Raw genomic sequence first — 27,664 nt, 5'->3', positions numbered from 1 at the left:
GGTACACCACCACCTAACCTGGCCTCTTTTTTTTTTTTTAAAGAATTTATTTATTTATTTATTCATGAGAAATGTTAGGAGAGAGAGAAAGAACCAGACATCACTCTGGTACATGTACTGCTGGGAATTGAATCTTGGGACCTCATGCTTCAGAGTTCAAAGCCCTATCCACTGCTCCACCTCCCGGACCACGACCTGGCCTCTTTTTTAAAAAATTATTTGATTTCTTTTATTTTTGAGAGAGATGCCGAGGGAGAGAGATACAGAGAGAAAACCGAGTACTACTTTTAATATTTAGGTAATTTTTATAAAGTAACCCTAAAATTATTTTTATTAAATTGTCTATATAATGTTGCTTATAGCTGATATGGTTTTATAAGGTTCAGGAAATAATAGTTAATTCTTCAGTTTCGATCCAAAGCACTAGTTGGATCCAATATATGTCTGGAATACCATATATGTCTAAACTTCAGTTCAAATCTGAATTGATTCTATAAAATGACAGCAAAGCTTAGACATCCTGTTGAGTATACTCCTTGCATGATGGGGCTCCTAGCACTGCATTTGATGGTGTTTCAATGTGTGTGTTTCTACTTTCCTCAGTAGTTGAATAATCTCCTCTCTGACCACTTTCATCACATGCTGAGAGCTAATGTAAATTGTTTCTAGGCTTTCCATAATTATCTGTGAAAATATTTTAGTGTTCTTTATAATCAATTTCTCTTATCTGGTGGGGCAAGTTGTTCATTTTCAGTTATAGTCTAAATTTTTCTTTATTTGTCTTTGGCCTTTGCATGCCTTTTCTTACTTTGTATTGCTAGCCTCTTAACGGTATTTAATTGAATTTTGATTTCCAGGATAGTCTTCTAAAATTATAGTTTAAATAACTTTTCTTGGGTGACTATGAAGCACAAATTCTGATACCAGGTATCATTTTCATTTTACTCATTTTCAGATATTTTATTGACTTACTCTTCTTTAAATAAAAAAGACTTTAAATAAAAAGCATCACGTTTAAAATTTGCCTTAAACTTTGCTATTTGTATTTTAACAAAGTTTTTCTTTTTACTATCTTAGGTTCAGTTCAAAGGTATGCCTCTCACCTGCTTTTCAGATGCAACTCTCAAGAACCTGCACTAAGGAAATGAGCGGTATGTTTTCCAAACATAATCTTCGTTTTCCAAATACTCATCTCCAACACGATACATTTTGACTTCTGTAATTTCAGAGCCCCAGTAAAAGTGACCAGTGTCTATCTTTGATGTTTGCTCTCACCTTCCACTTCGAGTAGCTCTTTCTTTCTTCATGTTCTTAAATTCGAAATTGGGCAGCCAGGCAAGCAGCACACCGGGTTAAGTGCACATGTGTGCAAGGACCTGGGCTCAAGCCTCCAGTTTTCACCTGTGGTGGGGGAAATTCTACAATTGATGAAGTAGGGCTGTAGGTGTCTGATTCTTTCTCCCTTTCTATTTTCCCCTCCCCTCTTAGTCTCTCTCTCTTCTATCAAATAAATAAAACCAATTTTAATTATAAGTTGATCTAAACACTTCAAAAGAAAATACCTCCAAAGGTAGCATTATTACTCTGAATTGATGCCTTATTCATCTCAGACACATTACATTTTACTGCCGCATGTCAGAGGTATCCTGCAGAGAGATGCCTCTGTCCCGTGTCACCCTATCACTCAGAAATTTAAAGTACTGTCCATAAGTGTGAGAGTTTCAGATTGCCTACCATTTAAAAACTGGGCCCTTGAACTGTATGCAGTAATCAGTAGACATCTAAATATGAATATGATTGACTTCATAGGTTATAAAATCCAAGGAGCTGTAGCAATAGGACATAGTAAAGAATGTGAGTATTTGGAAAGTCAGCTACTTAGTGTCTTGCTTCTGCTACCAGTGTATGAATCCTCCACTGTAGACTCACCCAAGGGACAAAGGGTCTTCCGAATTAGTACTTTTGTAACAAGTTTCAGTGTGATTTTTTTTATCATGTTATTTTAAGTGTGATTTTTATTAAATTAAAGTTCTGTTTTCCCCCTAAGAAAATGTCTCCAGTATATATGTGGTGTGTGTGTGTGTGTATATATATATATATACACTTATATATATGTGTATGTATATATATATATGTATATATATACACACACATATATATATACTTTATACTTATATATTTATATTATATATATTTTTATATATTTAATACTAGTATATATTTTATATGTATTAATATATATTTAATACTATATATATTTAATACTAGTGCACTACTCGGCTCTGGCTTATGGTGGTGAGGGGAATTGAACCTGGGACTTTGGAACCTCAGGCATAGGAGTCTTTTTGCATAACCATTATGCTATCTACCCCCATCCTCCACTGTTTTTTGTTGTTGTTGTTGTTGTTTGTTAGTTTTTTCCATCACCAGCTTTCCAGCTCTGGGTTGACATTTTCAGATAGGGAGAGAAGGAAAGAAGCCACAACACCTAAGCTTTCTCCAGTGTGGTGGGGGTATGACAAAATAGGCTCACTACCCAAGTGAGCTCTCTTGCTGGCTCCTCTCCAATATTTCTTATGGAAATTTGTTGAAGAATATGATTTTTGTTGGTGTCAATTATTTCTGCATATGTGTTTCCTGAAACTGGCTATTTGGTAAAACTGTATGCCCTTTTAGAAGCTATATTTTTTAATTAGATTAAATTAGTTTTCTGTATACCCACAAAGACTTGTCACCAGAGAATTAAAACTCACCTGACAGAACTGATAAGGCAAACACACACACACACACACACACACACACACACACACACACACACACACCCTTTCCTCTCTCCTACAGCCTGGATTGCTTCCCTGATTTGTTTTTAACAAAAGGTACACAGTTTGTGTGACTTCAGTGGCTTCCTGTTCAGAGCAGGTGCATTTATTTGCAAAGACCCTAACTGAGAGTCCGCTGTTGACACTGTCTCTTTAGGAGGGACCACTAGGCTAGATGTGAGAAAGTCATCATTTCCTTTTTTTTTTTTTTTTTTTTTTCGGTCCTTGTATATTAACATCTGAGAGGAAGTTAAATTAATTATTTCTTTGGGTAGAAATACATGTGAACATTCTAGATAATTCTGGTCACTGAGCCAAACTGAGTCTTCGGAAAGCCAGGTCTCATGCTTTTTGTGGGCAAAGCAGTCAGCATGCACTCATTCTCAGATACAGTTATTCTTTATCTTCCTAGCATCCTCAGAGACCAGCCTTCTCAATCCAACCTGGATGTCTTAACAGCCAGTTTAAAAATAAAATGAAAACAGTTGATTCCTAGCAGAAATACTGTTTAAATTATGAATATATTCTCCTTGTGGGCAGCAATATTTAATACACCCTGGTCTATATCCCAGTGAAACTTAGAAATTTATAATGACCTGCACAGTTATTAAAATACCAGAGCTGTCAGCTAAACTGGACACTCAAATTTCCTTATTACGCAAGAAATAGAAATAGATGCTTAAATGCCATAAAGAGACATTCCAGACAAAGAGTAATGACTGAGAAAGGCAAAGGGAGACTTCATGATAAAGGGGACCTGAGACCTGCAGTGATGGGAATCACTTAAACTTATGGAGAAGATTTCTTTGGATGTTAACTCAGGTTTATTTTATTAATAACAATTAGTCTGAGAGCTAACCAAAACTTTATAAATGTTCACTGGTAATAAATTAAGTTTCACAGGGCCAGGCACTGGGTTAAGTGCACGTAGTCTGAAGCACAAGGACCCATGCAAGGATCCAAGTTCCAGCCCCCCAGTTCCCCACTTGAAGGAGGGTCACTTTACAAATGGTGAAGCAAGTCTGCAGGTGTCTTATCTGTATCTCTCCCTCTCTACCTCCCCCTCCCAATCCCTTCAAAGTCCCAATCCCTTCAAAGTCCCTTAAGCCCCACAGACCTGAAGCATTGGGGAACTTAAAAACACAAATTTAATAAATTTAAAAGCTAACAATATTTTTCTCTTCTTGTTTAATTAGGGTATTTTTGGTATACAAACCCTTTAAAGTCTTTAAATTTATTCTAAGTTATCCTCATAAAGGTGATGAGGACAATCTGAGGTGTTAAGCATTTTGATTAATTCTGTCATTTTTTTAATCCAAAGATAATTTAAATCAGACTTTTGAAAAACCAAATGTCACGCCTCCTGCCTCTTACACTTATAAATTGGATGAGGTTCAAAACCGAATAAAGGAAATACTACACAAGCATACCAATGGCATTTGGGTATCTAAACTGCCACAGTTTTACAAAGAGCTATATAATGAAGAACTGAATCAAGGAATTTTACAGCAGTTTGAACACTGGCCTCACATTTGCACGGTATGTGTTTCCTTATTCCTTCCTCCTGACCCCTCCTCCCTGTACCACTTTAAGATTTTTAATTATTAATCTTACTTACTGCCTTTTATCTTCTTAATTTTTTAAAATTTTATTTTGTTAGTGATTTAATAATGGTCAACAAGATAATGGGATAAGAGAAGTACAATTCCGTACAATTCCTACCACCAGAGTTCCCTATCCCACCACCTCCATTGGAAGCTTTTCCGTTCTTTTTATCTCTCTGGGAATATAGACCAAAGATCTTTATGGGGTGCAGAAGGTGGGAGGTCTGGCTTCTATAATTGCTTCTCCACTGGACATGGGCATTGGCAGGTTGATCCACACCCCCAGTCTGTTTTCTGTCTCTCCCTAGTGTGGAAGGGCACTGGGGAGGTGGGGTTCCAGGACACATTGGTAAGGTCGTCTGCCCAGGAAAGTCAGGTTGGCATCATGGTAGCTTTTGCAACTTGGTGGTTGCAAAGTATTAAGATATAAAGTTTAATAAAAAGGAACCTGTTTAATAATTGGGAACCTAAAGTTAAGAAAGAGTATAGCAGATGAGATTTGGGATCTTCTAGGAAGTCTGTTCTAGGTGTATTCCAATGGGCTTGTGGATTTACTGATTTTTGCCTGGGCCCAAGAGCTAACATGCAGGTGGGTCAAAATTATTTTAAGAATACATTTTATGTATGATGATGTGGGTGCTGTTTTGTATTGATATTGGTAGATTCAAAATTACTGGTCATATTTTTATTAGCCTCAGATTTTATGTGTTTTTTCCTGAGCATTATTAATAAGACTTTTATCTAAAAGATTTTAATTATTTTTGCCAGCCATTGGCAAAATATGTTATTATTTTAAGATTAGTACAGGGGTGGGGATCAAAAAGGTGGCTCAGTGGGTAGTCTATACACCTTCCGTGCATGAGGGTCTGGGTTCAGGCCCTGGCCCAGCCAGCACACGAGAGTGCCAAAGCATGCAGCTCCATAGGCTGTTTGCCCACTAATACTTTCTCTATCAATATCATTTTTTTAAATGGGCTGTATGAGATCCTTAGTTCAATTCTTGGCACTTCACTGAAAAAAAATCATTATGGGGGGCTGGGCAGTGGTCCATCTCATTGAGAGAACATGTTACAATACACAAGGACCCAGGTGCTGCAAACCCCCAGCCCCAGCCTGCAGGGGGGAAGCTTTCTGAAAGACGAACCAGTCTACAGGCCCCTCTTGCAATCCCCTCCCTCTCCAGTCCCTTCCTTCTCAATTTCTCTCTGTCTCTATCCAATAAATAAATAAATAAAATGTTTTGAAATCACCTTAGGTGCATTTGGAGGCAAAAAGAAAACTGCTTTGATACTTGTCTCTACTTGTTATTTATTTATTTATTTTCTTTGTTATTACAATAAAAATGATGAAGCACCATAGTTCATTAGAATCTTAAGTCAGCCAGACAGACAACTGGGTTTTTAAACCAAAGTAACTAACTTTTAGATGTTTCGTAAATGTTTCTAGCTATACAGAACATGTAACTTTGATTTGGTGCCCGAGAGTGAATCCAGGTAATGAGAAGGAACCTGGTCATGCACGCTCACTGCCGTGCACAAGAAGCTGGGTTTAAACCCCAGTCCCCCAGTCCCCCAGTCCCCACCTGCAAGGGAAAAGTTTCACAAGAGGTACAGCAGTACTGCAGATGTCTCTCCTCCATATCTCCCTCTCTCTCTTTCTCTTCCTCCCTTCTCCCCTCTCTGCCTCTCACTTCTATAAAAGAAGATAAGACCACCAGAAACCGATGGAATGGTGAAGGTGCCAAGCCCCAACAATAACCCTGCCAGGGAAAAAAAAAAAGGAATGAATTCAGGTCCTCCTGCATGTGTTAGGTTTATTTTATTTATTTATGAGAGAGAAAACCAGAGCATCACTCTCACATATGTGATGCCAGGGATCAAATTCAAGACCATAGACTTGAGAGCCTTATCCAGTGTATCACCTCCTAAGTCATTCAGATTAATCTTTGTTTCATGATACTTTCTATCAAGGCAGTGAAAGTCAACTATAAAGAATTTTAAATTTTATCTATGCTGCGTCTCTCAAATTTGCATAGGAGTACTTCCTGTGATTACTGTCAGTTACCAGGTACAAGCTTTTGCCTAGTTGATCATTGTGTACAGGATGCTGAAAAGTGCCAGTCTTACTGATGTCTATTGATGTTTTTCAAAACTTAAAAAATAATCTTCTGAATATGTTTTACAGTCTCCTAGTAAACAATTTTTTTGCCTCCAGGGTTCTTGCTGGGGCTCAGTGCCTGCACCATGAATCCACTGCTCCTTTAGGCCATTTCCCCCCCCCTTTTGTTACTCTTATTGTTGTATCCTTGTTGTGGTTATTATTATTGTTGATGTCATTCGTTGTTGGATAGGACAGAGAGAAATGAAGAGGGGAGGGGAAGACAGAGAGAGGTAGAGAAAGAGAGACACCTGCAGACTGCCTTCACCATCTGTGAAGTGACTCCCCTGTAGGTAGAGAGCCAGGGGCTCGAACCGGGATCCTTACGCTGGTCCTTGTGCTTTGCGCCACGTGTGCTTAACCTGCTGCGCTACCGCCCAACCCTTAGTAAACACTTTTAAATAGTTGTCTCATGAGGATGAGGTGATGGCACACCTGGGTGAGCGCATATGTTACCATGCACAAGTACTCAGGTTCAAGCCCCTAGTCTCCACCTGCAGAGGGGGAGCTTTACAAGTGGTGAAGCAGTGCTGCAGGTATCTCTCTTTCACGGTCTGTTTCTCCCTACCCTATTTTAAAAAAAAAATGGAATGGAGGGAGGAAGTCAGGCTCTCAACATGGTTATTCTCCCTTCCTTTTGACTTCTTGCTTTTGCCATATTGCTGAAAAGCAAGACCACTGATAACATGTCCAAAGCTGTTACGATTACAAGAAAGATCAGTCTGAAACACAGTATAGAAAATTTAGAGTAAGAAACAGCTTGGTAATGTGTATCTTATTAGGTGTAAGGAACTCAAACACAGTGTCACTATTTTATTGTTCTCAAATACACTTCACAGGAAAGTGCTTTCTGTGACCAAAAGAGTAGCTAACCTGGTAGGGTGTGACCTGAGTTTGAGTTCTAGTATCACATGAAGTGCTCTGGCACGGGAGGAAATCAGTGCTGTGGTGTCTCCCCCTCCCTTGTCTATGTCTCTCTGTAAAATGAAAACAGAAGGTCAGTCCAAGAAGGGTGAATCCTGCAGGTGTTTGTCCCTGGCACTGTAGCAATAACAACAACAAAAAGCTTTCTTCCTCAACTTTATAAAACATTCTATATAAAAGGGTAGGAGAAGAAAGGAAATGACCCATTTCCCTAGTGCCTAGAGAGAAATAGGCACTTGGAAGGATTTTCAGTTGACTGTCAGAGTGGACTACATCTGCTGAGGGATGAAAGATTACCATCTTTGCAATTATGGAGGGTCTAATCACCTGGGCCATAAACACTTCTCAGCTTTAGCACAAGGAAACAAATATTAAGGAGGTGATCAACCAGTCACTCTTTCCTTTTCTGAACTAGCATTAATAATATACAAGCTTCCAACAACAATGACAATAACAATAACTAAACAATAAAATAACAAGGGCAACAAAAGGAAATAAATAAAATAAATATTTTTAAAAATATACAAGCTGCTAGCAAGTGACTTCTGGATGTTTTAATTGTTGCTACGGACCCGTGTTTTTATTAAATTTTGAATAATTGGTTTATTCTAATTGGCAATTTTTAACTGGTTTTTTGAGTTCAAAGCCATTTCTAAAACTTTTTTTAATGCTGGAAATCAAGTTTGGTAAATGATTTACTCCACTGTCGGGTTTCTGCTGTGTAGTGACCACATAAAATGAAGATTTGAACTTAAAGTTTCTACACAAAAAGTTTACTACCCAGAAGAAACAAAAGTGTGGCTGGGTGAGACCCTTACAATTGCTTAGGAAAACTTTTTTATTTCATTGGATAATACCAATTCTGTTATAGAATCCTCTCGAAGGTTCTGATTCCACTAGAGACAGTAAGTTTACCCCAACTGCTCATGATCTAGAGTTAGCAGGTAAGCCTTCATAGACACAAGGAGTTTGGCTTCAAGGGTTTAATTACAATACAGGTAAAATTAAGAAGGAGGTCAATAACCTTTCAGTACCAAGGAGTTAAAGGCTTCTTGGCACATAGGATGAAGAATTTTCTTTGTAGGAACATACAGAACTCCTGAAGAAATCAAATGTTTTTGATCCTTGGGTCTCAAACCTACCAAACCTGCCTACCTTCAGCAAATTTAGAAAAAAACCTCTTAAGAGTCACGTAAGAGATGTGGCTCACTCAGGTTGTGATTCCAAATGTGACAGAAATCAAGCTAGAAATGAACTTGCAGAGCTAGGAAGTGTAAGGCCTGGTAAGTGTGCACCCTGAGAGGTGAGCTGGCCTCAGTGAAGACTCAGTGAAGTGCCTGCATTCCCAGCGCTCACTGGGATGAGAAAGATAGCCTAAAGCTGAAGAACCTGTCTTCACTTGTTTTGAGTTAGAAGAAGCCATAATACACAGTGTGGGCCTAGGGCTTGTGAGATTTACTTTATATAAGTAAGCTGTATTTCACTGGTATTAGTCTGTACAGTCTACTTCAGAGAAGGTGTTGAAAAACTTTGAGAAGGTGTTGCCAAGTGAAAACTGAAAAAAGTGTTTTAAGATAAACCCAGGAGGCTCAGTCAGCTCTGCTGCGTATGGAGGGCTGTAATGCCTATGTCTAAAATTACGTGAACATTTTATGTAGCAAGTGAAAAACATGCAGAGAAGTCTGTCTTGTTGTTCTGTTAGCTCATATATATATATACTTCTCTGAATACTCAATTGTATCTTGAGTGTCTTAAAAGAATAAAGTAAAGATTGGCTTTCAAGTGGAGGATAGATAGCATAACGTTTATGCAAAGAGTCTCTCTTTGCATGAGGCTCCAAAGTGCCAGGTTTAATCCCTCGCACCACTGTAAAACAGAGCTGAACAGTGCTCTGGTAAAAAAAAAAAAAAAAAAACCCTGAAAATTGGCATTTTAAGGTTCTAGATTTTGAAACAAGAATCTCTCTGAGAAGTGGATTAACTATTGAGAGAGCAGAATGAGGAGTATTCCATATAGTTGTGTGTGTTCCTGAGGCTTAAAGATAAAAAAAAAAAAACCTGTAAATGTCATAATAACATGCTACCCAGAGTGTCACCAGTATCAGAGAAGTCCAGAGATGACCGGGAATGACTACAGGCGACCAGTACAAATTGCCTCCACTTTCATGGAGGCTTTAGATTTTTCAAAGACAAAACTTATCCTCAGTCCTTAAACTTTTAAGTATACATTCACAAAAGTATATAAAAAGGAAGTCGGGCGGTAGCACAGCGGGTTAAGCACAGGTGGCACAAAGCACAAGGACCAGCGTAAGGATCCTGGTTCGAGCCCCCAGCTCCCCACCTGCAGGGGAGTCGCTTCACAGGTGGTGAAACAGGTCTGCAGGTGTCTGTCTTTCTCTCCCCGTCTCTGTCTTCCCCTCCTCTCTCTATTTCTCTCTGTCCTATCCAACAATGATGACATCAATAACAACAATTACCACAACAAATAAAAGAACAAGGGCAACAAAAGCGAATAAATAAATATTTTAAGAAAGAATATAATGAGGAAAATCTAATATTTGATACCTTTATTCATTTACGGAGTCAGACTGAAAGAAATCTATTTTAATATCCAATTAACTGTCTTTTACGGTATTGAACCTCTGGCAATATGACAGTACCTTCTTTCTTTATGTATGCAATTCTCTCCCAATTAAGCATTGTATGGAAAATGAAGGAAATGAAGTCATACTCAAAAGAATACAGAGTGCTCTTTTTAGTAAGTTAAGACACCCAGCATACTTACCTTAGTGGTCTAGAAAACCCTTCTTGGTCAACAGAATAGCTCACCTGGGTAGTATACCTGCCTTGCCATGCACGTGTCCTGGGGTTTTTGTTTCGTTTTGGTTTTGATTTACATTTTTATTTATTTTGTTAAATAAATAATTTACTAGGAGCCAGGCGGTAGCTCAGCAGGTTAAGCACACGTGGCGCAAAGTGAAAGGACCAGCATAAGGATCCTGGTTCGAGCCTCTGGCTCCTCACCTGCAGGGGAATCGCTTCATAAGCAGTGAAGCAGGTCTGCAGGTATCTTTCTCTCCTTCTCTCTGTCTTCCCCTCCTCTCTCCATTTTTTTCTGTCCTATCCAACAACTTTCTGCCTGGTAGCTATAAAAACTTCTTTGCCTCTGGAGTATCTTTTTCTGGATAATGGTAAGCTAAGAGTTTTCTCAGGGTACTGCCAGTAGAAGAGTACTAAACAGTTAGCACTTAAGCTTTGTCTAAAGATTTCCTAGCTTTCGCCCCAGTGATTTATCCCAGACAGTTCTGATACCATTTCACAACTTCATTCTGCCTTGTGTTTAATTTTGTAAGCTGTTGCTGTGGATTTGTGAGCAAGAACTAAATGAGATTGTGGTGTATAGGGCAGAATGCTCATGATTTCCTAAGATTGTTAGAGGCCAGATGCCTCACAAGGAAAATTAATACTAGTTTATCTTCCTGTTTATTTTTGCTAAATGACATATGATGATTATTTGCAAGTAAAGGTATTATATTAAAGTCTAAGTAATTAAGGCAAGTAAACTATACACTTCTGTCTTCTCTATAATTTAAAAAGAGTCATTCTAGGGGGCTGAGTGGTGGCACACCTAATAGAGGACATTCATTACCATCCATAAAGACCCAGGTTCAAGCCCCCAGTCCCCACGATGAGCGATGAAGCAGTGTTTCTCCTTCTCCTTTCTCTCGCTCTCTTTCCAACTCTTATCTGTCACTCTCTATCAAAAGGGAAAATGGGTGGAAAAATAAAAATGTCTCCCTGGAGTGGTGAAGTCATCATGCAGGCACTAAGTTCCAGTGACAACTCTGGTAGCAAAAAAAAAAGTGTTCTCAAATTTAACATATACTGATGTTTTTCAGGTAGTTTACATACTTGGAAATCTCTCTCATTTTTTATTTAAAATTTCAGGTGGAAAAGCCTTGCAGTGGTGGTCAGGATTTACTTCTTTATCCAGCTAAGAGAAAGCAGCTTTTGAGAAGTGAACAGGAAGCTGAAAAAGTGCCTCCATCCCTATTACCTCTGCCAAAACAAATATCACCATTAAAAGAGTGTCCGACAGCTATGCCAGGAGACTTTAAAGAGAAAGTTGCAGAGCTGCTGGGGAAGTACTCAAGTGGTCTTTGGGCCAGTGCACTCCCCAGAGCATTTGAGGACATGTACAAAGTGAAAATCCCTGTAGATGCCTTAAAAAATCTTGCCTTGCTTTCTGATGTGTGCACCATTGACTACATTTCTGGCAATCCCAAGAAAGCAATTCTCTATGCTAAACTTCCATTGCCTGCCGACAAACTTCTAAAGGATGCTGAACAAGCACAAGGCGATTATGACATCAAGTCTATGATTGAACAAGAATATATGCAAATAGAAGAAAACATCGCCGAAAGCGCTGACGCTGTCCTGGAGAATATAGTGATTCCTTCACTAACCATTCCAACTGAGGCATCCCCATCTGTACTGGTGGTTGAGCTAAGTAACACAAATGAAGTGGTTATCAGGCAAGTTTTACTTTCTCATTCCTTAGGGTCCTCCTGTACTATTCTTACTTGTCTATTCATAAGGATGCTAAGGATTGAGGAAGAATAAAATGTTATTAGTTCAATCCAGATTTGTAATGAAGTAGAATATATTTGTTAGATTTCAAAATATACAACTACTATGATATTGAAATAAAATGGCTTACATATTTTTTTAAAATGTCAGTAAAACAGTTTTTATAATATTTGTCAAAAGCAAAACAAACTCCACAGGAGAATCTAGCCAACCCAAAAGGTAAGTAATACTATTTAATGTGGCACACTGTAGCAGTAACAGCTGGAAATACTAAACACACTCCAACTCCAGGCACTAGACGTGACCTTTTGGAGAAACTATAGAATGTATAGAAGATAACAAAAGATTGTGATTAGCAACTCTTTACGCAGAATAAATAATGGGGACTGATGTAGCTGGATCTCTGGAGACCTCAGGTGGTTGAACAGAATCCAGACTCCTTCAACCAAAATGACCCTCTAGTTATAACTTCTACTCTTCCAGAGAATCAGCTGAAGTGGGAAGGGCTCACACATACGCACCCTGAATGATTAAAATAGATCAGAGTTCTTCCATTTGAACAAACTTGAGCCTAAATATAAAATGATGTGAATCTGGTACCCTCGTATGTTCAAACTAGAACAAAATGTGAAGCCTTAGATCTTATTTTACACAGGGCTAATAACTGCTGAAAGATCATATCCCGTAGCCAATAGAAATAGGTTGCTGAGGGTTGGCGGGTTCCACTGTCAGACCACCTATAACATTATCCCACTAGCCCCATCCTAGCCTTGTTGCTGTTCTCAGTTGGTTGCTGCAAGAGCAAAAGCTATTGGCAGGTTATACGCTGCTGCTCACCATCTCCCTTCTCCCTGGCAGGAGCCTGTGCCAGGAAAAGTGTATAATAATGGGCAACAGCCCAGACCTCTTGCAGTTCAGCTTCCAGAGCCATAGGAATGCTACAAGGAGACCCCATGAGACTCCAGCTCCATGGAAATAGGCACTTGGACAGAGTTGAATGTCGATTAGGAGACTTTATAGCCAAGGGTACAGCTGCATTTCAAACAGTACCTTAACATTTGTAAAGCTCAGTATGCTTAAAAGATAGAATATGATTCATCTCTAATGGCTATTTCTGGAGTAATATGTATGCAGTGTTTGGCTTTAAAATAGCCATTGTCTTAAAATAAGCAATATTTCCTTGTATACAGGACTTTAAGCCTTTCCCCCAGTAGTGAATGGATTGACTGTAATGTCTTCTCTCCTACTGCTAGTTACCAAGAATGTATAAAAACACCCCCAAACTGAGATAAAAGAAGGGTATTAATAGTGTATTCTTTTTTCCACTTGAGATTATAAGTAAAAATTAAACCTGCCCTTTTGGTCCTTTGGTGTGTTGCCAGTAGGTGGTACCATTATTAGAGACCAAACACCCACCCATTTATGATGTTCTTACCAAAGGTGTCAGGAATCAGGATCACTTCCAGCACTTGAGTAGGGAGGTTTCTGTCTAGCCAAAGTGATTAGATCATTAGCACTATGTAGAAATTCTTGGACCCTGGGTAAAAGCTAGACTGCATAGAGTAAATTCACTGATCAGCATGCGCCCTCTTGGCCAGGTGGGTCTAGTATTGATACTTTTTAAATTTATTTTTAAATTTATTTAAAAAATAAAAAAATTCGGGGCTAGGTAGTGGCCCATCTGGTTGAGTGCATATGTTATAATGCGCAAGGATCTGGGTTCGAGCCCCCAGTCCCCAACTGCATGGGGAATGCTCTGTAAGTGGTGAAGCAGTGCAGGTGTCTCTCTGTCTCTCCCCCTCTATCACCCGTTTCCCTCTCGATTTCTGGCTGTCTCTATCCAGTAAATAAAATGAAGATAATTTAAAAAATTAAAAATAAATAAAAAATATCGACAAGACCATAGGATAAGGGGGAGAAGGGTACAATCCCACATAATTCCCATTACTAGAGTTCCATGTCCCATCCCCTCCCTTGAAAGCCTTCCTATTTTTTATCACTCTGGGAGCATGGACCAAGGATGATTATGGGGTGCAGAAGGTGGAAGGTCTGGTTTCTATAACTGCTTCTCTGCTGGACACGGGCGTTGGCAGGCTGATCCATACCTCCAGCCTGTTTCTATCTTTCCTTAGTGGGGCAGAGCTCCAGGGAGGTGGGGTTCCAGAGTATATTGATGAGGTCATCTGCTCAGGGAAGTCAGGTTGGCATCAAAAGCATTAGGATATGAAGCAGAACAAATTGTTTAATAATCAGGAACCTAAAGGCAAGAATCTAGCAGATGAGATTTGGGGTCTCCATTGTGGAAAAAGCTAGTAAGTCTATTTTAGGTATATTCCAAGGGGCTCATGACTTTACTAATTTTTGCCTGAGCACAACAGCTAATATGCAGGTGGATCAAAGGTATTGTCTGGAGAGATGGTGTCATAGTTGGAAAGAGGACTAGAAAGCTGATAAAGGAAGAGAGTAGCTCCCAAATATGGGGAAAATATATAAATACCATTAACTGTAAACTCCCATCGATTTGATCTGGGGCCCATATTCAGCACAGGAGCCTGCATAACCTCTACATCCGTATAGGTTTGAGCTCACATTTCATGGTCATAGCTAGGAACATTCTAGGCTGCACTCACTTCAGAGTATGTTCTCTGTGTAGTTGTCAAGGATTTACACTTGCCTGTGGTCTGCTATACAGTGTCTTAGGTACATTGTGATTATATATATTTTTTCATTGCTCTAGGTAGAAACATTTATGAAATAGTGCTCTCTTCCCTGTTGATGTAAGCAAATTTGAGAGTAGAACCAAAGACATCAGTGGGGGAAAAACAGTAATAATTACTTAATTCCTGTATTTTTCCTTCTTCTGGTTTGATTCATTTGTGGTCTCTCCCTTTTACTAATTCAGATATGTGGGCAAAGATTATTCTGCTGCTCAGGAATTAATGGAAGATGAGATGAAGGAGTATTACAGTAAGAACCCTAAGGTCACACCAGTCCAGACTGTGCAGATTGGACAGTTGCTGGCAGTCAATGCTGAGGAGGATGCTTGGCTCCGGGCACAGATCATTTCAACAGAAGAGAACAAAATTAAGGCAAGCACTGTTCACTTTGTCATAACATTATGAAGACAAATGCAAATGCCATTTTTAATATTGTGGCCTTTCTCACCATAATCAGTTTTCTCTAAAGGTTGAAAACATATTTTCCCCCTTTAAGCGGGGGGGTGGGGGTGGGGTGGGGGGGAATTAATAGTTTGCAGTTGACAATAAAATACAGTATTTTGTACTGTGTAACATTTCTCAGTTTTCCACATAACAATGTAACCCCCTCTAGGTAACTCCTCTACCATTATGTTCCAGGACCTGAACACTGCTCACCCCCACTCAAGAGTCTTTTACTTTGGTGCAATACACCAAGAATATATATATATATATATATATATATATATATATATATATATACACACACACACATATATATATATTTGCTTCCAGGGTTATTGCTGGGGCTCGGTGTCTGCACTTCTAATCCACTGCTCCTGAAGGCTACTTTTTTCCCCCATTTTGTTGCCCTTGTTATTGCCCTTCTTGTTGTTTTTGTTTTCATTGATGATGTTTTTGAATAGGACAGAGAGAAATCGAGAGAGGAGGGTAGACAGGGAGAGAGAAAGATAGATACCTGCAGACCTGCTTCACTGCCTGTGAAGAGACCCCCCTGCAGGTGGGGAGCCACGGGCTCAAACTGGGATCCTTGCACCGATCCTTGTGCCTTGCACCATGTGTGCTTAACCCACTGTGCTACTGCCCGACCCCCACACCAAGAATATTTTAAGAGATTACTTCATATCTGAGGAAATGGTAGAAAGTCGGACTTTTGTGCCTGAGTTTCCCAGTTGAATCCCTGGTCTCACATGTACCAGAGTGGTGCTCTAGGCTGTCACGCTTTCACTTTTATTCTGTGTCATGTGAAACCCTCTCGTGAGAGTTTCATCCCAAAAACAAACAAACAAAAAAATATATCCAAAAAGTCCCTCTAAAAAAAATAAGCTTATTGCACACACACACACGCACACGCACACGCACACACGCATCCCTGTTAACTTTTAAGTCAGCAGTAGTTACATTATTTCAGAGGTCTAGAGAGAAAAGAAGGAGGGAGAGAAGGGAGGGAGAAAGGAAGAAACCATCCAGCTACCTTTTCCACTCCTAGAAAAAATCGTGGAAATTCCGTAGCAAGTTCTAGGGTAGAGAAACAACTCTTAAGCAGTTTGACCTTACTGAAAGTCCGAAAACAGCTGGGCAGTTTCTTATAAAGTCAAACATGTAAGACCCATAAGAATTTGGTTTCTTATAGTAAATTATTAATTGTCTTAGACTGGATCCAACCTAAATGCTTATTAATAGGTTCACTAGTAAAAATGTGAGCTACCCATATACTGAAATTCTCTTCAACCATAAAAAGGAATGAACTACTGAAAATACAGTAATATGAGGAAAACTTACATATTGCAGGTCGGGAAAGATAGTATAGTGGTCCTGCAAATGATTTTCATGCTGGAGGCTCTAAAGTCCCAGGTTTTTACCAGTGGTTGCCTAGATCAAGACTCAGAGGGGACTTAATTACACAGGGAGAAGGACAGATTTTTTTGAGAAGTGGACATTATCTGTATCTTAAGTATATTGTTGTTTATATAGGTGTCTACATTTGTCAAAACTCAGTGAGCTATACTTTAAATGGACATTTTATTCATTTAATTTTTTAACCAGAGCACTGCTCAGCTCTGGCTTATGGTGGTATAGGGGATTGAATCTGGAGCCTCAGGTATGAGAATATGTTTGCATAACCATTATGCTATCTCCCCAACTCTTAAATTTTTTTAATAGGGGAGTTGGGCTGTAGCGCAGTGGGTTAAGCGCAGGTGGTGCAAAGTGCAAGGACCGGTGTAAGGATCCCGGTTCGAGCCTCCAGCTCCCCACCTGCAGGGGAGTCACTTCACAGGCGGTGAAGCAGGTCTGCAGGTGTCTGTCTTTCTCTTCCCCTCTCTGTCTCTCCCCCCCATTTCTCTCTGTCCTATCCAACAACAGCGGCATCAAAAACAATAATAACTACAACAATAAAAAAACAACAAGGGCAACAAAAGGGAACAAATAAATAAGTAAATATTAAAACATTTTTTAATAGTATGTTACAAGATTACAAGAATTATAGTGTCTAGTTCCACAACATACCCACTACCCACCTCTCAAAGACAGCCACCAGAGTGCTCACAAATCTGATGGTGCAGTTTGCTTGCTTCTGCCCCCCTCCAAGTTCATATATATCCAATCTCTAGATTCCACATATGATTAAAACCATCTGATAATTGTCTTTCATCTCTTATTTTGCTGAGCATAAGCATCCTACATGGACATTTTGATTCATTGTAAACTATACTTCGATAAAATTTGAAAAGAAAACCTGAAAAAAGCTAAGGACAGAGTGGTGGAGAGCAGTGTAGCTAGCTGACTGCCTGTTAGTGGTTATGTTCTCTGGTCAGATCCCTCCATTTTCATGGGTCTAAAATCATGTAGTCTAAAATAATTTAGTCCACAGCCTACAGGACTGAAGGCTGTGACCTAAATGGTTTGAAGTCTCAGACCTCTGTGTCCAACGACTGTCGCTAACTGCTGACCTGAATCTTTAGCTGGAATGCCCTTCCCTGGAGTTATCACATGCTTGAAAACACTCCAGTTAAGAGACCCTGTCTCCATTGGAATGTCCTCTGGGAATAAAACCCACACAGGCTTTAACATACATGTAAGATTGACCAAAGAAAAGGAGAAGGTATCATAGAAGTCAGAATAAGAAAATGTCTCATCAGCTAGAAGCAGTTAGCAGTGTCACTGCCACTCTGAGCTATAAACTGCTACTAGGAGTAAAAGGGTAGCTTGAGCTTGCTGGATTTTAAAAGCCCTTAAGATAGTTGTAGTAGTTCTGGCCTGCTTTTATTCCCAACATCACCCTGAAGCTGAAAGATGAAGTCCTTCCTTTATTTGGAGAAATCCCAACTATTTAAAATGTAACCAGTTACTCTTTTACTTTCTATTTCACAGGCATTTTTTTTTAATTTTTATTTATAAAAAGGAAACGCTGACAAAAACCATAGGATAAGAGGGGTACAACTCCCACCACCAGAACTCCGTATCCCATCCCCTCCCCTGATAGCTTTCCTAGTCTTTATCCCTCTGAGAGTAATGGCCCAGGGTCATTATGGGGTATAGAAGGTGGAAGGTCTGGCTTCTATAATTGCTTCCCCACTGAACATGGGCATTGGCAGTTCAATCCATACTCCCAGCCTGTCTCTCTCTTTCCCTGGGGGAGGGGGGGACCTCAGGGATAGCGGTGCTCCAAGGCACATTGGTGGGGTCGTCTGTCCAGAGAAGTCTGTTTGGCATCATGGTAGCATCTGGAACTGGGTGGCTGAAAGAAGAGTTAACATATAAAGCCAAACATATTGTTGACTAATTATGAACCTAAAGGTTGAAATATTGCAGATAGAGATTTGGGGGCCTCCATTTTGTAGATAGCTAGTAGGCCTATTTTTAGTTATATTCCAAAGGGCCCATGACTATACTAGTTTTTTTTTTTTTCCTGGACCTGACATCTGATATGCAGGTGGACTGTTTGAGGAGATGATGTCATGACTGTAAAAAGCCTCCCTTTGGAGGATGGAACATTCTCTACCATTGTTGATCCACATGGAGGGCAAGGTCCTATAGGGGCCCACAAAGGGGTCTGTTGTTCCTGATGGAGATGACCAGTAACAATGAAGAGAGGAATCTATTCAAGGGCTAGGCCCTTCACGTCTGTTTGGGAATCTCAGGACTCCCTGACTAGGGCCCTAGCTGATGGATTAAAGAGTCATTGTTAAAGTCTCTTGCCCTTATTCAGCTTTTGCAGTCCTTACTTTGATAAGGTTAGCTTTGGAGTGACTGAGGGAAGTATAATAGGAAGTAGGTGAGGAGTGTATCTAAATCTAAGTAGACACTATTTCATTAGTAACTTTATGGTGTCTGTTTAGGTCTTTCTACTTGCTTGCTGCATACACTGACTCACTGCAGACTATTGTGCACTTTTGCTTTCAGGTATATATTTTGCCCTAATTTATGGATACATGTGTACATATTTCACAGACCTTTGATGCCACTTTGGTCCACCTCAGACCCCTGTATCCATTACTCAGATGGTACTGTGAACCTTCTGGCCACTTGATGGTGCCAGAGAGCCAGGAATGAGCAAGGGCTGCCTATCTCTTCTGAGGCCTTACAGAGCAAAGCGACATAGAGCAGGATGTGATGAGCATGAGACTAGACAGCCCATGGGCAAATGCTTTATCAACTCCAGATAGTATTGATCCCGGGAGAGAGAGAGAGAGAGAGAGAGAGAGAGAGAGAGAGAGAGAAAGGATGAAAGAGAACAAGCTCCAAGCATTACAGAAACACTCAAGTTTTATTCTTTAGTCTGTTGATGGTGGGAATACACTCAGTTTCCTGGAACTCATTCTGTCACATGTTATACCGTATTGTCAAACCATAGTATCTCTGTTTTAGGTCTGGAAAGAGCACAATCCAAGTTGTAGGTGGAGATAGCAGTGAAAGGGAACAAAAGCTACCTGAATCCATCCCACTAAGGAAAGGAAAAAAGCAGGTGCTATTTTGGGACTGAAATTGTACACTTAAGTAGCTGGGTTTTTGCCTGATGCTGGCTTGATGTGGCAGTTCTGCCCAAGATCTAGGACTAAGTGAACATGGAGTCAGGAGATGCCTCTTTCCAGTGTGTGACTAGAACATGGAGTCAGGAGATGCCTCTTTCCAGTGTGTGACTAGAAACTCAAAAGGCTCTGCGGACCCAGTGACCACTCAGGGGAAGATATCAGTGACTCTTCTTTATTCCTTTGGTTCTATGGATAGGCAGGATTTTTGATTTTTAAGTTTAGTGTCATGATCTAGTCAGGAAGAAGCTGGCTATGGGCTCAATTCCCCTGCAGCAAAAGAAAGGGCCTGCCTCTCTGCTGCTGGCTGTTCCTTAGCCATGTCTCTGCCTGGTTTCTGATGGTGATTGGCTTTGGTTTTGTAGTAACTGCCTTCTGCTGTAGCTTTGCAACATAGCCAAACTGGTTCCCCCCTCAGATTCTTGATTATCATTTTACACCGCTGATGGTTTTTCTCAACAGCTATTTCATTTAGTGATTTTTTTAACCAGAGGCTTTATTAATATTCAAAAAATAAAATTCAGCCTCTTTATCATTTTGTTCCAGTGATAAGGAAGAACCACACAGGTTTCTTAAAACAAAACTCTGCCCAGCAGAGTAAGGTCTTTTTGCTGAACTAGATGCAGTCCTAACTCAGTTTGTATTTTGGTGGGGAGTGGGAGAACAGAAATAACCTAGTAATAATTTTCATACTGTAAAACTCCTTGTCTATCAGCCACAATATCATTGGTGTCATTACCAGGAAGCACAGCAGCTGAGAGCAGGCCATCACAGATTGTGCCTGAGGATGTAGAGTCTGATGCATGGGTTGGGGTTGTGGCGTGTGATAGAGCAAACAGTCTGCTAAGCACAATCACATGATGCTTGCTCTAGAGACAATATGGCAATGCGGCTGCCTCAGGACCCAAATCCATAGTATATAAGCAAGAATGTAAGTCAAGAAGGAAGGTTTGTGTGGTTCGGACTAGCAGACCCAGGTAAGCGTGCTGCTCCAAAGCTGACGAGGACAGCACCAGGCTTCAGAAGTCTACCTGTTCTTCTCATTGGCGGTTTTTTTTTTTTTTTTCTGTGAAGAAGACTGAGCTTTTGTTGTTGTTGTTGTTAATTTATTTTAAAAAGGAGACATTAACAAAACCATAGGATAAAAGGGGTACAATTACACACAATTCCCACCACCAGAACTCTGTATCCCATCCCCTTCCCTGATAGCTTTCCTATTCTTTAACCCTCTGGGAGTATGGACCCAAGGTCACTGTGGGATGCAGAAGGTGGAGGGTCTGGCTTCTGTAATTGCTTCCCTGCTGAACATGGGTGCTGACAGGTCAATCCATACTCCCAGCCTGCCTCTCTCTTTCCCTAGTAGGGTGGGGCTCTGGGGAAGCGGAGCTCCAGGACACAATGGGGTCCTCTGTCCAGGAAGTCTGGTCGGCATCCTGCTGGCATCTTAAAGATGCTCAGTAGAGTAGTGGGGTCTGTAGGTCAGAAGCCCTCAGTTCCCTTGGTCCCAACCATTTTCTTCTGACCTGTGTCAGAGGCACCTCTCCAGGCACTTCCCTGGCAGTGTGGTATCACTTACTGTGCTGGCTGTGGAATAAAATGGGCTTAGTCCAAAGCATCAAGTTTTATTTTTAATTTTTAAGTGAAGATAAGGAATTATATGTGAACCTAAAAGTTATTTTTATCATCATTACTAGGTATGCTATGTTGACTATGGCTTTAGTGAAAATGTGGAAAAGAACAAAGCATACAAACTGAACCCAAAGTTCTGTTCACTCTCATTTCAAGCTACAAAGTGTAAGCTAGCAGGTAAGAGAAATTTTTTTAACTCTTTACATTTTGGTACATTAATATCAGTCTAGTTTTGAGTGGTTGAATCCTAAAATGGACTTAGTATCTCAAGGTGTTATAATGTTATTTCTTGAAAGGTAAAATAGTTCCATGATAAAGTGTTCTTTATAAGATGTGATCGGTATCAATATGTTATAATGTTTTTATTTCATTTGATAGTCTGTACATATTAATATGTTTAATATATTCAATTCATCCTAAAGGGATTTGTTATTATACTAACTGCCCTTGTAACAGCTGTTAGAGACCCTGTTTTGTGCTATGTCATCAGCTTGAATCACATTGTTTGATGTAGAGTGAGGTGACTCTCAGTTGTCTTTCCCACTAAAGTGGACCCTATTCCACTTACTAGTAACATACTCATTGCCCTGGACATGAGACTGATCCTAAGTCATGTATCATCTCTGGCTCAGTAAGTATATGTATACGTATATTTTTTTCCTTGTCATAGAGGAAAGCACATGGTGAAAATGAATTGTAGGGATAACCTGTCTGATAGGCACAGTGGCCATATTAATGCTGAGAAAAGGCAGTGAAATATGCCAACATCATACTCAATGGTGAACAACTAGAATCATTTCCACTCAGATCAGGTACTAGACAGGGCTGCCCACTATCACCATTACTGTTCAACATAGTGTTGGAAGTTCTTGCCATAGCAATCAGGCAGGTTCAAGATCAAGGAATTAAAGGGATACAGATTGGAAGAGAAGAAGTCAAACTCTCCCTATTTGCAGATGACATGATAGTATACACAGAAAAACCTAAGGAATCCAGCAAGAAGCTTTTGGAAATCATCAGGAAATACAGTAAGGTGTCAGGCTACAAAATTAACATTCAAAAGTCAGTGACATTCCTCTATGCAAACACTAAGTTAGAAGAAATTGAAATCCAGAAAACAATTCCTTTTACTATAGCAACAAAAACAATAAAATATCTAGGAGTAAACCTAACCAAAAAAGTGAAAGACTTATATACTGAAAATTATGAGTCACTACTCAAGGAAATTGAACAAGACACAAAGAAGTGGAAAGATATTCCATGTTCATGGGTTGGAAGTATTAACATCATCAAAATGAATATACTACCCAGAGCCATATACAAATTTAATGCTATCCCCATCAAGATCCCAAGCACATATTTTAGGAGAATAGAACCAATGCTATAAATGTTTATCTGGAACCAGAAGAAACCTAGAATTGCCAAAACAATCTTGAGAAAATAGAACAGAATCGGAGGCATCACACTCCCAGATCTCAAATTATATTATAGGGCCATTGTCATCAAAACTGCTTGGTACTGGAACATGAATAGACACACTGACCAGTGGAATAGAATTGAGAGCCCAGAAGTGAGCCCCCACACCTATGGACATCTAATCTTTGACAAAGGGGCCCAGACTATTAAATGGGGAAAGCAGAGTCTCTTCAACAAATGGTGTTGGAAACAATGGGTTGAAACATGCAGAAGAATGAAACTGAACCACTGTATTTCACCAAATACAAAAGTAAATTCCAAGTGGATCAAGGACTTGGATGTTAGACCAGAAACTATCAGATACTTAGAGGAAAGTATTGGCGGAACTCTTTTCCGCATAAATTTTAAAGACATCTTCAATGAAATGAATCCAATTACAAAGAAGACTAAGGCAAGTATAAACCTATGGGACTACATCAAATTAAAAAGCTTTTTCACAGCAAAAGAAACCACTACCCAAACCAAGAGACCCCTCACAGAATGGGAGATCTTCACATGCCATACATCAGACAAGAGTTTAATAACCAACATATATAAAGATCTTGTCAAACTCAACAACAAGACAACAAATAACCCATCCAAAAATGGGGGGAGAACATGGACAGAATATTCACCACAGAAGAGATCCAAAAGGCCAAGAAACACATGAAAAAAATGCTCCAAGTCTCTGATTGTCAGAGAAATGCAAATAAAGACAACAATGAGATATCACTTCACTCCTGTGAGAATGTCATATATCAGAAAAGGTAACAGCAGCAAATGCTGGAGAGGGTGTGGGGTCAAAGGAACCCTCCTATACTGCTGGTGAGAATGTCAATTGGTCCAACCTCTGTGGAGAACAGTCTGGAGAACTTTCAGAAGGCTAGAAATGGACCTACCCTATGATCCTGCAATTCCTCTCCTGGGGATATAACCTAAGGAACCCAACACATCCATCCAAAAAGATCTGTGTACACATATGTTCTTAGCAGCACAATTTGTAATAGCCAAAACCTGGAAGCAACCCAGGTGTCCAACAACAGATGAGTGGCTGAGCAAGTTGTGGTCTATATACACAATGGAATACTACTCAGCTGTAAAAAATGGTGACTTCACCGTTTTCAGCCAATCTTGGATGGACCTTGAAAAAATCATGTTGAGTGAAATAAGTCAGAAACAGAAGGATGAATATGGGATGATCTCACTCTCAGGCAGAAGTTGAAAAACAAGATCAGAAAAAAAAAAAAGTAGAACCTGAAATGGAATTGGCGTATCGCACCAAAGTAAAAGACTCTGGGGTGGGGGTGGGTGGGTGGGGAGAATACAGGTCCTGGAAAAGGATGACAGAGGACCTAGTGGGGGTTGTACTGTTATATGGGAAACTGGGGAATGTTATGCATGTACAAACTATTGTATTTCCTGTTGAATGTAAAACATTTAGTTCCCCAATAAAGAAATAATAATAATAATAAAAGAAAAGAAATGAACATCATGCCTGGAACACCTGAGCTAAATTCAGGAAGTTATCATAATTCTGTCCATATACCAAGAGGGAGAGAAATGTTAGGGGAAGATGACCACAGGGCTCTGAATCCCAATTTCGCCAAGGCCTGGGGAGAGAAGAGGAAAAAAGGAAGAACATTCAGAAGCAGCAGTATGTAGGTAGGAATGTGACATAGAAAGGAAGAGAAGGCAGGGCCATAGGATAAACGGGAGAGAGAGAGAGTGTGTGTGTGTGTGTGTGTGTGTGTGTGTGTGTGTGTGTGTGTGTGTGTGTAGAGATAATAGTCAACCCATACCCGTGACCTTGGGAGAACTACTGTAGTTTCCATTGGAGGGGATGGGGACACAGAACTCTGGTGGTGGGAACAGTGTGGTATTATACCCCTGTTATCTCATAATTTTGTAAATCAATATTAAATCACTAATAAAGTTTTTTTAAAAAGAAATACTTTTTCCCCAGCAAGGATGAGGTCTTACATCAGGAGATCTGAGTTTATCTCTATCTGTGGAATAAATCTCAAGTAATTTTAAAAGTCTGTTATAACCCTATAGAAGTTAATTTTGAAAAGAAGGTATCAAGAATATAGTAAAAGATTTAGGATGCTGAAATGAAAGTTTTGATGAAAGTGCTATTAAGTTACATTCTGTAGAACAGAACAAGGGAAAGGTGACTTAACAAGGAGTCTGTGCATTCAGGTTACGGATTTAAAGAGGGAAATGCAGACATGCATTGCTGCCATAGGAAAAATGGTGAGCTGTTTTATTTAGTTTAGTAAAATTACTTAAAGTGTGTACACACAACATATACACATATAATTTTCAAAGAATTTAGACTTCAGTAAGTTTTACCTAGTACCTGTCTTATACTATTTAATATCTCTTTTGTTTTTGTTTTTTGCTGTTCTAATCAAAGCACTTCTTAGCTCTAGCTATTGGAGGTGTAGGGGATCAAACCTGGACCCTCTTACATGCAAGTCCTATCAGCTACCATCACTCCATCTTCCTTACCCTGCTTAATCCTTTCTTGATAAATCAAAAAGTTCTTTGATACCCTCAGGTTCATCATTGTGTACATGAAAAAAAAAAGAAAAATAGTTGTCTAAATTTCCTATAAATGCGTGCTGATTTTATAAGAAAAGTATGTATATTTAATAGAAGATGAAAAAAGTCAAGGGTGTTTTTTTAAATATTTTATTTATTCCCTTTTATTGCCCTTGTTTTATTGTTGTAGTTATTACTGTTGTTGATGTTATCGTTGTTGGATAGGACAGAGAGAAATGGAAAGAGGAGGGAAAGACAGAGGGGGAGAGAAAGATAGACACCTGCAGACCTGCTTCACAGCCTGTGAAGCAACTTCCCTGCAGGTGGGGAGCCAGGGGCTCAAACCGGGATCCTTAGGCTGGTCCTATTGCTTTGCGCCACCTGAGCTTAAACTGCTGAGCTACCGCCCGACTCCCAAGGGTGCTTTTTAGGAATAGCATTAGAGATATAGTGGTCCAGAAGTGGCACATGGATAAGTAATTGATCTCTCAAGCCTGAAGTCCTAAGTCTGGACTCTGGCAGCACATGTGCTAGGTCTGGTTCTTTCTCTCTCTCCTCCTATATTTCTCATTAATAAATAAATGAAATCTTTAAAAAAAAAATTAGAGATATATGACTAGTAAACATGATTGATAGCTTATATGTATCAAATTTTCTAAGTATTTGTATATAAAGGAAAATTTGTCTCTAGAAATTTTGGTTGATAATAAAATTTATTTCTCATTTTAAGATGGCCTACTTTAGTGCAGTCATTCAAAAGAATATTCACATCTTAATATATGTATTTTAAATATTTTACTCATTTTATCCAGAGCACTTCTCTGCTATGCTTATGGTGGTGCCAGTGTTTGAACCTTGGATTTCTGGTACCTCAGACATGAAATTCATGAAATTGCATAAACCACTGTGCTATTTCCCAGCCCTTTAATAAGTGTTTTTAGTGTTTTCAGATAGCACACAGACACTCCATGTAGTAAAACTGAATTTGTTATTCAAGTCCATACCTCTTAAGATGAATTACAAGTCTAAATAGTGAATGCTGTATGGAATGTTGCATTTTGTTTATAGTAATTATTCATAGCTAAAATAGTCATTCTAATTCTTTAATAAAATATTTATTTTTATTGTCACTGGGGCTTTACCATTCTGGGATGACTTTTTCAGATAGAAAGGGGCAAAGGTAAAGAAACAGAGAGAAAGGCACCAGAGCAAAACAGCACCATCTAGGCGAGCTATCTTGCTGAACCCAGTTTATGTAACTTTTCATGTATTCATATTTTGATATACCACTACCATGCTTTAAGATTACTTTGTTTTTACTTTTTACTGGGGGAATGATGGCTTAAGGCGCAGTTGTTGGCAGATGAGTACAATTTCTCATCACCCAGGACAGGTCTCTGCAAAACATTCGCACCCCAACTTAAGTCTTTTCCCTCTAACATGCACCCCAACCCCAACAGCAAACATCCTTACCCTCACTCACCACCAGCCCCCGAAATCTTTGTTTTGATAAGTATGCCACAATCCATATTTTAAGACCAAGCGTATAATTTTAAAAGAATTATAAACAGCGCTTCTTTGTAAAACGTAGTAGTAATAAGTGACTGAAGTAGACTCATCAGTACACCCATTTGAAAATGACTTTGCTAATTAAGTAGAAATTAAAACATTCAATATTTTTCAGGATTGGAAGTTCTAAGTGATGATCCTGATTTAGTGAAGGTGGTTGAATCTTTAACTTGTGGAAAGATCTTTGCAGTGGAAATACTTGATAAAGCTGATATCCCACTTGTTGTTCTGTATGATACCTCAGGAGAAGATGATATCAATATCAATGCCACCTGCTTAAAGGCCATATGTGACAAGTCACTAGAGGCTCACCTTCAGGTACTGCTGTGCCTATTATTATCTCTGCTATACTGTAGGGACAAAAGTTACCAGAAGAGAGTGTCACCAGTTTAGGCTAATATTAGATACAGACAGGTCACATAATACGCATTAAGAAAAGGAAGGCAGACATAAAGCAGGAAAGAATCCAAAGCATAAGTAACAGTAATTAAGGACTGGAGTTTTGTTTTTATATTTCAGCTCCTGCCATGAGCAAACATTAATTTTATATGAAATTCTTGGGTTGTCCGAAAAGTCCTGATACACTTTTTTGTTTATCTGTGCAAAATTGCTCATGATCTTTCCAAC

General features: G+C 39.4%; 1 protein-coding gene across 4 annotated transcripts in view; it reads left to right on the top strand.

The window, feature by feature from the left end:
* TDRD7 (tudor domain containing 7) overlaps nucleotides 1–27,664 on the top strand; it is a 77,948-nt gene that overhangs the window by 32,243 nt on the left and 18,041 nt on the right. For all 4 annotated transcript variants that reach the window (XM_007524118.2, XM_060199129.1, XM_060199130.1 and 1 more), the window contains 6 exons: nucleotides 1,078–1,151; nucleotides 4,141–4,358; nucleotides 11,452–12,038; nucleotides 14,996–15,182; nucleotides 21,535–21,646; nucleotides 27,153–27,355. In XM_007524118.2, the coding sequence (XP_007524180.1) occupies nucleotides 1,078–1,151; nucleotides 4,141–4,358; nucleotides 11,452–12,038; nucleotides 14,996–15,182; nucleotides 21,535–21,646; nucleotides 27,153–27,355 (1,381 nt within the window). The remainder of the gene's footprint in view (nucleotides 1–1,077; nucleotides 1,152–4,140; nucleotides 4,359–11,451; nucleotides 12,039–14,995; nucleotides 15,183–21,534; nucleotides 21,647–27,152; nucleotides 27,356–27,664) is intronic.

Source organism: Erinaceus europaeus, chromosome 10 (genome assembly GCF_950295315.1).
Source record: "Erinaceus europaeus chromosome 10, mEriEur2.1, whole genome shotgun sequence".
NCBI classification, from domain to species: domain Eukaryota; kingdom Metazoa; phylum Chordata; class Mammalia; order Eulipotyphla; family Erinaceidae; genus Erinaceus; species Erinaceus europaeus.
The sequence above is the reverse complement of the archived record's forward strand: the minus strand, read 5'-3'. Positions and strand labels throughout refer to the sequence as shown.